The sequence below is a fragment of the Rhincodon typus genome, chromosome 2, assembly GCF_021869965.1.
Source record: "Rhincodon typus isolate 14 chromosome 2, sRhiTyp1.1, whole genome shotgun sequence".
NCBI classification, from domain to species: Eukaryota; Metazoa; Chordata; class Chondrichthyes; order Orectolobiformes; family Rhincodontidae; genus Rhincodon; species Rhincodon typus.
In genome coordinates this window covers 130,541,745-130,556,683 of record NC_063333.1, presented here as the reverse complement: position 1 = coordinate 130,556,683, position 14,939 = coordinate 130,541,745, and the positions used below count along the sequence as shown (strand labels likewise).

Genomic DNA, 14,939 nt, shown 5'->3' with positions numbered 1-14,939 from the left:
CTGCTTAATAACGCTATTTTTACTGGATGCTCAAGAACCCCTTCAGCAGGTCCTACAATGTATTCCTGAATTCCTGGTTTAGTGCGCTGATCACTGCATCTTTGTGGGAAACTTTCAAAGGTCAACAGCTACTGTCATTACTTCACCAGCGACCAAAACATCCAGGTCAACGTGTTCTCTATTTGGTAAAACTAAAGTACTGGAGTGGTGTGGTAGAGATCTCAGTTACCTTCGACAAGACCAATACCTGCAAAAAGCCAATTTTCTTGGGAATTGAGTGTTTATTCCCTTAAAATCCTGTCCAACCTATCACTAACAATGATTGTGAACTGGAGGTGGACGTCTGAAGTCACAGGCACTGAAAACATTAATTTAGGCATAAAATACTGCTAATTCTTTAAACGGTGGGATTAATAGTTCTCCAACAACATATTTTTGAAAATTTGATCATAGTAGCTCTTATCTGATGGTAACCATAATGAGAAAACCAAGGACAATCTTAGTTGTGAAATGTACAGACCCAAGGTAATCAGATTTGGCAAAATAAAAGACTTCCGCACTGAAATGACTATTTAATGGTATTTTCTTGTGACAGGATTAGGGTTTTGAACTATAATGTTCTTGGTGCATAGCTTAAGCATTGAAGTTTAAATTACCTTTGCTGGAATAGAGGGGTATTTGAAAAATCATTAAATCTATAAAGAGACATGCCAAGCATCTGACTACTCAAACTATAAAACTAGATTTTCTGGTTTTATGCACAGAACCAGCAGAGCGTGCTCACTATTCAAAAGTCCTTCATGTTGTTTATACCTCATTATCACATAAGACAGATCACATGAGCAATGGTCATGAGCTGTGTTGCTTGGTCAGGACTTTCAATACTACCCAGTAGTTCTTGGATTGTCTCAAAAATATTTAATCCATTTTCCAGCAAATAATCTCCATACCTCTACCTTATATTAAATCAGTACTAAATGAGAATCTTTGTCCTATGTGCAGTCTCCAGTCATGACATTTCAGCTCTGCTTTAGTATATGATGGCTATTTTTGTTTTATTCAGAATTTTGTTTTCACGCGGAAAATGCTCATGAACCAACAAAATCACATATTACAAACCTGCTTTGACTTCAATAACCCGAAAGGTTGGTACATTCATACCCTGAACGTTTCTCATAAAAGAGAGACTGTTTGCTAAACTTGAAGACCACAGAATTTAAAGTTTAATTATTGGCTATGGTTAGCTGAACTGAAGGAAATGGAGGTGTCGGGATAATGGATAGCTACGTAATTGACACAATGCGACAAGTGGTGACTCAAAGATGCGACATTGGAAGCTCAACTATTCACCCTGTTTATTTACAGCACAGCAAGCCACACATCAACAACTATGTTCACAACAAATGGTGATTAGTTAGTAGAAACAGCAAAGGCCCAAAGAGCCTTAGAATACAGGTATGTACAACTACAAAACGTCAAGTACAGACACAAATAAATATTCAGAAATTTAATTCTAGCTTTGCTACTGAAGTATTAAAATACCAGGGGACAGAAGTAAAACTTCAGTTATTCAAACCCTTGGTCAGAACACACCTAAGCACTGTAAACAACACTTGTCAGCAGGGTAAACAGGGAGGGCAACTAAAACAATAGGTGAACTGAAGAAGAGTTAGATTTTCATCTTTGAGACTTTGGAGTCTGTACTCTGTTCTACATGAAGTTTCCCTAGTTGTCAGCAGTTGCACACATCATGGCACAGATTCAACGGATCTTGTAGTAACCAAGAGTAAACTGGGTAAACAGAAATAAAAGTGCTATTAACTGACATGGATGGTATAAGCGGATATTCTTGGCAGCGGGGGAAGAGGCCACAGATGGGGAACAAGAGTTGACATGGAGACAACAAATGGGCAAGACCATTTGATCTCACTTTTCAAAAAAAAAGTGTTCCCAAATGCAGACTATGGTTCACCACTCTTCAGAGATCCATGAATCATGTGTCATAGAGGGTAGAGACTCAATATCCACATCAGCATCCTGCGCTGGAGGGTACAGGAAAGTGGGTGGTTGGGGGGTAAGGCATTGCAGGTAGCAATGAATCTGGGCCCCACAGTTAAGTCATACTGAATTCCAGGAAATACAACTATAAGTTTAAGAGTGATTTGATCAAACCTTTCTAAAAATATTAAGGAACACAGACAGGACAGATCAGGGCAAAAGTACTTCCATTAGTTGGGTGGTCTAGGACTAGTTGGCAGAGTCAAATAATTATTACACATTTCAGAGCATAAATCGACCGGTGAAGCTTCAAATTCTTCCAAAAGCTAGAGCCAATTTTTATGTATACTGTAAGAGTGTAACACCAGGGTGGGTGTAGGTCACTACTTTCAAAAAAAATGTTAGTGGTAGCAGGTGCAACAAATGGGTATTTCTTAAGCGTCTATTTTGGCAACAGTGCCAGAGCAACAGAGCGTGACAGACAGTCAGAGAGCACAGAAACAGCCCCTTTAGTCCAACTAGTCCATGCCAAACATAATCCTAAATTAAGCTAGTCCCACCTGCCTGCTCCTGGCCCATATCCCTCTAAACCTTTCCGATTCATCTACTTACCCAATGTCTTTTAAACGAAGTAACTGTATCTGCACCTACCATTTCCTCTGGAAGTTCATTCCACACACATACCACTGTAAAAAAATTTTCCCCTCATGTCTTTTTTTAAAATCTTTCTCCGCTGACCTTAAAAATATGTCCCCTAGACTTGAAATCCTCCACTCTCGGGAAAAAAAACACCTGCCATGCACCTTAGCTATACACCTAAATGATTTTATAACCTCCAGAAGGTCACCCCTCAACCTCCTATGCTCCAGTGAAAAAGGTCCCAGCCTTTCTTTATAACTCAAACCTTTCATACCCAGCAAATCCTAGTAAATCTCTTCTAAACCCTCTCCATCTTAATAATATCCTTTCTGTAATAGGACAGCCAGAACTTTGCATGCCTGATCCCATGTCACAAAAAGGTGCCAGGAACTAAAACATGCATTTGTGGGGTGGAACAACATAGGCTGACAGCTAATGCAAGTATAGCATGCTACAGCTGAAGAGACAGGAGGGTCGAGTCAACTTAATCACGAGTATATACAAGGATATGATTTTGGGGGCCAGAAAAATGGGATCTGCTTATATGCAACGATTTACACAGGAGCTAAACATTTCAGGACGAAAATTAGGAAAGTTCTTGATGTAAAGTGTGGTTACAAAGGAATTAGAACATATCTGCAAATGGCAACTGATACTAGGTCAATTGGTAATTTAAAATTATAAAACTGACTAGCATCTTTGGCTGAGAGAAATTTGTGGATATGGGGAAAGCATAGGTATGTGGAGTTTCAGAAAAATGCTGGAGAAACTCAGCAGACCAGCAACCAGCAGAGACAGAAAGAGAGTTCATGTTTTAAGTCCAAAATGACAGACCTGCCAAGCTTCTCCAGCAATTGTTTTTATTTCAGGTTTTCAGCATCTGCTATTTTAGATACATGGAGTTAAGCTGCTGATTGCACATGAATTCATCAATTGGCAGAACAAGTTCAAGCAGTTAAATAGTAGGAGCAAATTACTGCAGATGGTGGAATCTGTACAGAAAAAAATGCTGGGAGATCACAGTGGGTCAGGCAGCATCAGTGGAGTGAAAAGAAATTACACTTCAGCTCTGATGAAGAGTCATCTAGACTCTCCACTGAAGCTGCTTAACCTGCTGCTATCTCCCAGCATTTGTGTTTCTGGTTAAATAGCTACTTCTGTCTACTCAGTTATAAATTTCTAATCAAACAACTCTGACTATGTCTGTATGACACTGTCTGTCATTCTTTCTCACATGCAAATGAATAACCTCCTTATTCTAGGAAATTTAGTATCAACACTCAAACTTGCAATTCTGCCACTATATTTTGATTTCATAAGAAGCTCACAACATAAAAACAATATTTCATCCCAAAGTTCAGATGATAATTAATTCTTCAAGCTTAGCTTTTATGGCCACGCTACAGCCACAATCATTTATGGAAAAGTGTAGCCTTATTAGTCACTCAGTTACAGAATTCAGCTTCCTTGCAGCACTTCAAGCTTCAAATAGATGCTCACTTCCTTGGTGTCTGAAAAAGTACAAATGACAAACTGGAGTATTTTCAGATTAACATGGCTTACTCTTCCATTTATTATTTGGATTGAGCCATCTCTGGGCAACAGCAGTTCTCCGTGATCACACAAACATTTTCCTTGTGTAGGTCAAGCATATTTACCTTAATTTCCTTCTTTCGTGGTTCCTCATTGTTTTCTGCCTCCTCATGTTCTCGGACACCTTGAGTCAAGTTGGTGTAGTTTGCCAGCCTGTTAAGCAGGGAGGAAACCATTGGGTTTCTGTCCATTTCTTCCTGTTGAGGAAGATCAAGATGATCACTTTTAATTTTCACTACAATCAACACAAAGTATATTTTCCTAAATACACAGTACAGAAGGATATTGATAGCACAGAAAATAGTCCACTGCCGCAACACACTAGCTTGCCATCAAAAACTAGGCTGTCCCCTCTCAATTCACAATTAGTCTCACTCCCCCATTGACCTACATTGGGTCCTGGTCAACCAATTCCTGGATTTTTACATTTTTCATCCTGGTTTTAAATTCCCTCCATGACCCTGTCTCGCCCCATCTCAGCTACTGGCGATGAAAGAGGTACAGAACCAATGTAGTCCAGTACTTGTTAATCAAATCCCTCGCACTCTGATTGAAGAAATGGTAGATGTTGGTTTTGTGCAGTTCTGCACTCTAAATCGGCCAGATGAGAAGGGAAAAAAAAGAGCAAAATGACAAATTTCAAATACAAGAAACATACTTTTAATACATGGAGGTCAAGAAAGATCGAAATTGTTTGGAAGAGGAGTTGTGAGAATGACTGCTAAACAGCATGTCATTTCCTATTGCTAAGTTAATGACATCATCATGATCCTTCCGAATTTACATTTCGTTACATATTATAACACTGACCCAGAATAGACAGTGTCTACTGGCTGCAGAGTCTAATTACAGCATTGCAAGTTGACATGGACAGTTCCTTTTATAAATGAGAACAAAAGAATTTAAGAGAAAATAATCATGACAGACAATTACTTTCGAGATGAGTCTGAATTATGTAATCAAACTCTGATCTAATTATAAAAACCAAAAGAACTGCGGATGCTGTAAATCAGGAACAAAAACAAAGTTGCTGGAAAAGCTCAGCAGGTATGGCAGCATCTGTGGAGGAGAAAACAGAGTTAAAGTTTCAGGTCCGTTGACCCTTCCTCAGAACTGATGGTGGCTGGGAAAACGTCAGTCTATATGCAGAAAATAGGGAAATGGGTGGGGTAGGGAGTAAACGATAGGATAGAGCCCAAAAAGAGAGAGAAAAAGACAGTTGAATGGACAAAGGAGTTGCAAACGATCAGGCTGGAAGGGTGAATAGCTGTTAATGGGGGCTGTTAGTGACTAACAACAGCGGGTGTGTAACGGCAGGCTATGTGGTAACAAGGCCTGGTGTGTGGGATGGGTGACTGGGACATGGGAGAGTTTAGGCCGTAAAATTATTGCACTCAATATTGAGTCCGGAGGGCTGTAGGGTCCACAAGCGGAAAATGAGGTGTTGTTCCTCCAGCTTGCGCTGGGTTTCGCTGGAACACTGTAGCAAGCCAGAGACAGAGATGTTGGCCAGGGAGCAAGGTGGTGTATTGAAGTGGCAGGCAACAGGTAGTTCAGGGTCTTTTTTGCGAGCAGAACGTAGATGTTCTGCGAAGCCATCGCCAAGTCTACGCTTTGTTTCCCCAATGTAGAGGAAACCACATTGTGAGCAGCGAATGCAGTAGACTAGATTCTTGGAAGTGCAAGTGAAGTGTTGCTTCACCTGGAAGGTATGTTTGGGCCCTTGGATACTGGGGAGGGAGGGAGGGAGGAGGTAAATGCGCAGATGTTGCATCTTCGCCGGTTACAGGGGAAGGTGCCGTAGGGCTGTGGGGTGGTGTTGGGGGTGACAAAGAACTGAGCGTACCCCTTCTCTTCCTTCCCGCAACAGCAATAGGGTTCCCCTTATCCTCACCTACCATCCCACCAGCATTCCCCTTCCAGATCATCAGACGCCATTTCCGCCACCTCCAGCAAGATGCCACCACCAGAAACATATTCCCCTCCCCTTCCTTGTCCGCCTTCCGCAGGGACCGTTCCCTCCGGGTCCCCTGGTCCATACTTCCTTCAGCCCCAACACCCCCCCACAACCCTACAGCACCTTCCCCTGTAACCAGCGAAGGTGCAACACCCGCGCATTTACCTCCTCCCTCCCCAGTATCCAAGGGCCCAAACATACCTTCCAGGTGAAGCAACACTTCACCTGCACTTCCAAGAATCTAGTCTACTGCATTCGCTGCTCACAATGTGGTTTCCTCTACATTGAGGAAACGAAGCGCAGACTTGGCGACCGCTTCGCAGAACATCTACTTTCTGCTCGCAAAAAAGACCCTGAACTATCTGTTGCCTGCCACTTCAATGCACCACCTTGCTCCCTGGCCAACATCTGTCTCCGGCTTGCTGCAGTGTTCCAGTGAAGCCCAGCGCAAGCTGGAGGAACAACACCTCATTTTCCGCTTGGGGACCCTGCAGCCCTCCAGACTCAATATTGAGTTCAATAATTTTACGGCCTAAACTCTCCCATGTCCCAGCCCCCCACCCCACACACCAGGCCTTGTTACCACATAGCCTGCCACTACACACCCACTGTTGTTAGTCACTAACAGCCCCCATTAACAACTATTCACCCTCCCAGCCTGATCGTTAGCAACTCCTTTGTCCATCCAACTGTCTTTCTCTCTCTTTGGGCTCTATCCTATCGTTTACTCCCTACCCCACCCACCTCCCTATTTTCTGCATATAGACTGACGTTTTCCCAGCCACCATCAGTTCTGAGGAAGGGTCAACGGACCCGAAACGTTAACTCTGTTTTCTCCTCCACAGATGCTGCCAGACTTGCTGAGCTTTTCTGATCTAATTATCCTCCTCCCCTCATTAGTCCTTTTTGTTGAAATCTTAAGACTAGATCGCCTCACATGTAATGTACTGCAAGGCTGACTAAGTTGATTCACAATTTCTTTTTAAGCTTATCAAAGATCATCTTGAATCTCCACTTCAGCATCCAAGATACCTCCCAACATGGACTTGCAGCATATGCTTTTAAGTACGAGTTGCAAAGCTATCCGACTGCCGATGTGCAAGAGAGTACACAATATTGCATCCCATCCTTGCAACAGCCACACAAAGCAATTCCAACAGGAGGAATGGGCACAAATAACATGCAAAATTTCAACTTATTTAGTTACTCTCCTTGGGTCATGAAAGACCAATTCGAACATGGGCTGGTCAAGGTCAGGAAAGCAAAACGAATGCATGAGACCTTCTGTTATGGTTGAACTCAAAATTAGTCACAGCTTTCAACAAATGAGCCATCGGAGTTTATAATCCAGCTATGTTGCATCAGTGGCATATTTAGCAATCGGTCTTCATGCTTTTTTTCCCCTCAATTTCCCATCCAGATCTCGCAGCAGGGCTAGTCATTTATTTTTAAAGGTTGGATGTAAAATCTACACTTGTTCTATGTCATGAAATGTTTCAAAGTTGTGTTAAGTTCTTAAAAACAAAGCAGAAGCAAATACAATTTGTCTGAAGAAGGGTCTAGATCCAAAACGTCAGCTTTCCTGCTCCTCTGATGCTGCTTGGCCTGCTGTATTCATCCAGCTCGACACCTTGTTGTCTCAGATATATACCAGATTGCTCTCTGCTTAATAATCCATATAGTTGCATTGTTTTACTATCAGGTTTAAGAATGGCCACAATCCCATCGTCAAGGCAATAAACGTTGGCCATACAGGTCACTTACAAACCCAGAGACTGAATGATAATAGTTTTAATCCATGGTCTGCAAATTTTAACTGGGCTGGGTACAAACTTGCATTAGATCAGCTGCCTACTATTATGGAAATGAAAAATCAGGACATCTTAACTGTAGCTAACCACAGTTCTTGGGAAGCAGCTTTAAATTCTGTTGCAAATTCCAGCATTCCAAAGGGACCCATTCAAAACATGATCACGTCGATCTTGGTTTTAATTGCCCAACCCCTAACATTCACATGTATTCCTGTCTTTTCACACGCCAAACCTCAGCTGCCCATATCTGGATCTGCACTCAAATCATTCTTCACAAATCTGGCAAGCAATACCAAATAACTACCAAGCAACACCTCAACTTTAAGATGACAATCATCGTCAAATCTTTATATGGCCATGACCACTCCTACCTTCAAACTCCCCCAACCCGTTGAAGATTTCTGTACTCAATTTCTGGCCTCCATTACAATTAATTCCAAATGACTCCATCATTGGCTTCCAATACTCTAGCTCTTGAAGCCCAAAGCTCTGGATCATCCTTCTGACTCTCTCCTCCTTTAAAACCACTTGTCAAAACCTGTATCATTGACTAAGCTTTTAATCACCTAGAATATATGTCGTTTGATGTCATTGTTTGTTTGATTATGCTCCTGGAATGCCTTGGGACATCTCATGACATTAAAAGTACTATAAAAATGCAAGTTGTTGTCCTTTACATTAAAATTGATTATGCAGCAAAAAGACACAATTTACCTCAAAAAGCGCCAAGTTTTTTCCCTCATACATGATTTCTTTGTCAATGTCGGTACTGTTGATGAAAGGACTGCTTTCTTTGGGAATTCCATCTCCTAGGGTAAAGAAAATGAACACATCAGTGCTCAAGGCAAAGAACAGTTAACAACATTGATCATTTAATAGTGTCTTATTAATGTGAATTGCTAATTATTGCAGAGCTAATTTACTTGAATTTGAATATTTTATTCTTCGGAGATCATTTTCATTTGGTAGGATATACACAACTTGTTAAAAGCAATTAGCACAATAATCCGCTTTGGAAACGTACAGATCTTACAATGCAATTTCACTTTCATGTTACTATCTAAAATACATTCGAGCAATTCAGAACAACAGAAAAGTTGATGCTGAATAAAGTACATAATATTTTCAACTTCAACACAATGACTTCACTATGTTTTATGGAACAATACTTCACCATAGGAAGATCACAGTTTTATTAAGCTTGACAGAACTGGAGGGGGCACATGATCTGTTGCTAACAGGGTAGTCCTCATTTTCCATAAACATACATGTACTGAATATTATCCAGTATTAACATAACAGATCCTATGTTCTCATTCTCTGTATGGTGCTCTGCCTTTGCTTCATGTTCAAAATCATTGTAGAGGAATTATTCAGATTTAATGTCACTATGGTTACGACCCTTTACCAAATCCCACTGGGAAAGGGAGCAGCTAAATGTTCACTGGGACATAATTTTTTGGTTTCACTTCTGCTAAATCTTACATTTTGTTAATGAAAATTCATGGAAAGCCCGAATTAGCAGTTCCACAGTCTGAAGTATAGAAATGGTTTAAAATGATAGATTCGCTTTAAAGAATTAGGCATCATATTTACCTTTCAGACAAAGTTCTCAAAACATTCATTCAAAAAAATAGAGATCTGTATTTGGTAGTACTCCAGCCTGTCCAGCTGTTTTCACCGACAGCCTGGAAGCATTTATACAAAGCAGATCAGCCCAAACAGGTTGCACCCTCTCGCGAGCTAGATGACTGTAGACTCAAGTTTTCAAAGTTATAAACTTGACTGCTCTATAATGGCCCAGGTCGTCTTAGTGCAGGGGATGGGGGTGGTGGGGGGAGCCTTCCAACTTTCCTTCAAATATATTACAGAACTTTTAAAAAAAAACAGAAATCCTGTTCTGTCAGCATACGCGCTTTCATACGTTGAATCAGCAGTTTGTGTTAATTGCTCTTTACATCTTGTTGTGTCGACTTTGCTGTTGCATGTTCCTACAACACAACAGCTGCTGCACTTCAAGTAGTATTTTGTTGGCTGTGAATTTCTTTGAAATGTCCTGAGGTCTTGAAATTATGTAAACGTATGTTCTTCATTCCATTCTCTGATCACACCACTGTTCATCATACCTTGCTGTGTGCAAATGGAAGTGACAATACTAAAGTAATTAATGAGCCGTGAAATATTGCGCTGTCCCATGATCTAAAAAGCACTATACAAATGCAAGTTCTTTTTACCAAGAACACTTTCTTGAACTATTTAGAGTGCAATGGATTGCAACAGTTAAATTTAGCTCAAAGCAGAGTTGCTTCCGCCTCTCCCCCTGATCTCAACTAACTGCCTTTGCAAACTCCGCAATTTAGCTGCTGAGCTCTGATAATTTTATTCACTTCTCTCATTCTGCAACACATCATGGATCTTCTCTTTCGCTGCTTAATAGGGAAAGTGGAATCACTGGACAAAGACAGTCAATGTTTTACTATGTCAAACAATGATCACAAAGCATGGCACAGGTGTAAAACCACCTTGAAACTATAAATTACGCAATTTAAAATTTCAAGATATTTTTAATAAGTCAACAAAAGAAAGTTTACAAAGAAACTATACTCAAACTAGAGCAGGCTACAAGTAAAAATGAGCATCTACAGTGAAAGAAATTTAGTTTGATGTTTGCATTAGCAGTGTACATCATACTTTTACCTCAAGGCCTTTGGTTTGAAATTAGACCATGCTGATTAAGAAAGACCAAGACTAAGGAAGTCTCAAGTGAAACAACTGTGGGTAATCGTGATGCAATTTCCAATAGTTGCCAAGTCCACACACAAAACTACATTAAGTCATTGTGCGGAGCTGGAGGAACACAGCAGGCCAGGCAGCATCAGAGGAGCAGGAAAGTTGCTGTTTCAGGTCAGGACCCCTCTTCAGAAATCTTCTTCTGAAGGAGGGTCCCGACCCAAAACATCAGCTTTCCTGCTCCTCTGATGCTGCCTGGCCTGCTGTGCTCCTCCAGCTCCACACTGTTATCTCTAACTCCAGCATCGGCTGGAGTTCTTACTATCTCTACATTAAATCATTACCATGTGCCAAATTCTCATCTCCAAAGAAAGTCAAATATTGCAAATAAAGTGGAATCTGGCACTGGTGAATCAAGACATTATATTTGGGCTTGGATTATTTTCTCAGTTGCTTCTCAGTTAAAGAAAGAACTGACAAGGATATATAGATAATCCATTTCACTGATGTTGATTGAAGGTTAAATATTCACCAGAACACCAGGGGGAACGCCTCGGTTCTTTTCAAAAAAAAAGTCACGTGGATGATTTACCTCCAAATGAAGTACATGGAGGGTCTCCAATTACTGTCTAATCTGAAAGATAGTGTCGCCAGCAGTACAATACTGGAACAGCCACCTATATTGCATACTCTCTGGAGTGGGATTTCTATCCACAATCTTCTGATGAAGGAAGGAAGCGAGGGCGCATGCATGTGACAGGGGCAAAAAAAAGATTATGCTACCACCGAACTATAGCAGATGCATTGAATAAGTAGTTAGATTTCCTAGATAGTAACCGAATCGACAAGCTAGCAGGCATAACTTCGTCCCCTAAAGTAGCAGGCATACTTCCACGAAACCATTTCTCAAACACACCATCCACAGACTGCTATGTTGAAAGCAAACATATTTCCATCAAATAGACACAAAGTTGGAACATTTTCACCAGGTAGTCAATTGCATCCCAGATCTCAATTCGAATTTAAATTTCACCATTGACACACAGTTCATAACAGCAGCACCCATTGCCTGTGTTCCCCCATGTGGTGATTCTTGAACTTAAGCGGCCTTGAATAGAGAGATTCCACAAAAATTTGCAAGGAATTCTTAGCCAGTCACTTAAAAGGTTTCCTGCCCTCTAGTTAGCGGAGTATTCCTTTCCTGGCAGGTATAAAGGAATGTGTTCTCTCCTTTGCAGCCTCTTTCTAGTGTCTACCACCTGTAACTCTGCAGTATCCCGACAGCCTGCTTTTCAACTAAACGTCCCCTCCTGAAGCTCACTTCTCACCTCTACCCACCTGGAGTCTGATTCTCGTGAGCCTAATTCACACCCTCATCTCTCTAATGAACCTCCTTCTTTTATCCTCACTCTTGCAGCTGCTACCTCCCCCATGGCAGAAGTCTTGTACCTCCAACCCAACATAATGCACTGCCCCAGACCTTGCAGACAAAATACTGCAGGCACCTCCTCCTGATCTAGCATAATGCAAGAACTGCCCCTTTTCCTACACTCCCCACACATCCAGTACCAAGCAGATGGCTGACCTCACCGCACGACAAGACATTTCAAAGACTCCCTCCCTGACCTCGCGAGGATTCCCTTTTTGCCTTAGCAAAAAATCAACCTTTGTGACTTTCTCATCAAAACCTAACTTTTTTTTTTCCTTCCTCCAACAGCAGCCTAGCTCTCTCCAACATCTGCAGCTCAGAGTGAACATGGAAGAAAAACATATAGTCTATGACTGGAGGAGCAGCTCCTCACCAATTCTGCCGATTCTACTTATGGGGCACAACTTTTCATAAATTGCTCATCCCCTTGATTTTACCCACCATGGTCGGAGCTTCTCAGGGAAAAAAATTCCCTGAAACCTTTGAATGCTGCTTCAGACTAACTTTGGTAGGCCATCACACAGCATCTCGATTTCATCATCATCCTTCGGATCTAGTGGTTTCTCCAGAGTTCCCTGGTGATGGCAAAGTAGAGGTTGGGCTGGTTCGGTACCTGGCAGCATTGGCAAGGTCCAGCAAGGACTCAGTGGCGAGGGCGTTGGTGGAGGTAAGACGGCACTGAGGAGTGGTGACTATCATTCCAGCTGTAGTGGTGCAGCAAAGGGGACTCGTGCCTGTCCACCAGGCCCATGATGGGGTACTTAACAAGGACCCATGAAGTTGGACACTTGGTTTCTTCATTTTTATGCATTTCATTTTTTTTTGTGTTTTAAGATGGCACCACAGAGTGGCCACACTATACAATACTTTTCGCTGTATTTTGTTACAAGACACATAGGACAATAAATAAATCAAATAATGGAAAGACTGCATTCTTGGGACTGGGCATTGTTAAAATAGGAAAGTTTTATAGAGTCTTACATTACGGAAGCAGACCCTTCGGTTCAACCAGTCCATGCCAAACATAATCCCAAACTAAGCTAGTCCCACCTGCCTGCTCCTGGCCCAAATGCCTCCACACAGGATTGGGAACACAAGTTCAAGCTGCCATTCCAAAGTGGTTTACTGTGCAAGAGCTACAACATCAGAGATGCTATCTTTGATGATGAGCTACTTCCTCACCAACAGATAAAAGAACACAGCACGGTTAGAAGGAAAATTACTTATCTCCCATTTTCAAAGTTTATCCCCAAATGAACACCAAGTTGTAGCAACCCATCATTTAGCTCTGATCGTGGGACACTGCCGCGTGCAAACTGTCTCCCACATTTCCTACATTACAATAATGACTGCACTTAAAAGTGCATTGGAAAGTCCTAAAATCGTGAAAAATCCTAAACTCATGAAAAGGGTGCTGTATAAATGCAAACTATTTTCTCAAAAATTAAAATCAATCTTGTAAATGTTCAGTGGATTTACAAGCCAAGTGTGCATTTATTTTCACGTCAAGGAAGCGAAGTCCACAGCTCACAAACATGGGTATTTCTGGTGCACAGTCAAGGTTTAATAATTCCGTTGACTGTTTCAGGTGGATTTCTAGTTCAATGGTTCACAAGTTCAGCTGGAGGCAAGGCTGGTTTCTCACTAACCTTCACTGGCTCTGCGTCCAACTACACCTTAATTTTAAAACTCATTGTTTTCTTCAATTCCTTTGACTCCCTCTCCCAGCTGTAAACAGCCCTATGACTTTCAAAGATCTATAAGCTCCTCAAATTCTAACCTCTTGGGCAATATTGATCTGGACTGTTCATCCATCAGATGGCTGTACTTTCTGCTGTCAAACTCCGTCTCCCTGTCCCTTTCTCCTCCTTTAAAGATGCTCTAAAAACGTCGGTCTTTGACCAAGCTTTTACACATTTCATGTCTCATCTTAATATCAAGGCTGGATCAATTTGCATTTGTTAACATTCCAGTGAAGCAGCTAAGGATATTACACTGGGTCAAGAGTGCTACATAAATAATGGCTTGTACTAAATACAATAGCACCACTCGTTTTCAGCAAGTTTAATTCAGTTTAATAACAAAGGTATGTAACGATAAAGGAGGAAAAAAAAAAGAGGAAAAAATGGCAATTGCAGGAAACATAGAATAGTAGGAGTCTTGTATGGAGCATAAAGACCAACATTTACCAGATAGCCCAAAAAGGGCCTGTTTCCAAGCTGTACAAGCGATACCAGCAGTTCCCAAACCATGGGTTGCAACTGCTCCCGTTTGATATGTGCCACATGACGTCTTGGTCTGTGTCTGTCTCCAGGACATTGGTTACTACCCACGGCTGCCTCACCAAGTCTTGAGCCCAGCAGCAGCCTTCACTACTGAGCACTGACCCAAGAGCAACCCAATCGCACTATTGCTGGGAAATATGCAGCTCACCAGCATCAGCCATCTCAAACCCTCAGCCTGCACTTTTTTTACTTCCTAGTCAAGAACAATAAACTGGAACCTCTCCGTAATGGAGCGATACGAGTGTAGAAAGTGTTATTTCAAGTATTTTAAGAATTATTTATACATACAAGATTATGGGTTTATCTATAATATAGAAACTTCCCTTAAATCTATGCCCCGAGTAGTGAAGAGTTAGGAGTTTAGACAGATAGATGTGAGGGCAAACATTTTCACCCAGTGGTGGGAATCTAGAACTCACTGCCTGTAAGGGTGTTAGAGGCAGAATCCCTCACAACATTTAAAGGATTTAGGTGTGCACTTGCAATATCAAGGCATA

The 14,939-nt window shown here is 41.5% G+C and overlaps 1 protein-coding gene across 5 annotated transcripts in view; it reads right to left on the bottom strand.

The window, feature by feature from the left end:
* Positions 1-14,939, bottom strand: part of LOC109916988 (solute carrier family 12 member 7-like) — a 221,865-nt gene that overhangs the window by 69,650 nt on the left and 137,276 nt on the right. For all 5 annotated transcript variants that reach the window (XM_048607652.1, XM_048607663.1, XM_048607659.1 and 2 more), the window contains exons 2-3: positions 8,713-8,807; positions 4,296-4,427 (exon numbers count right to left, since the gene is read on the bottom strand). In XM_048607652.1, coding sequence (XP_048463609.1) covers positions 4,296-4,427; positions 8,713-8,807 — 227 coding nt within the window. The remainder of the gene's footprint in view (positions 1-4,295; positions 4,428-8,712; positions 8,808-14,939) is intronic.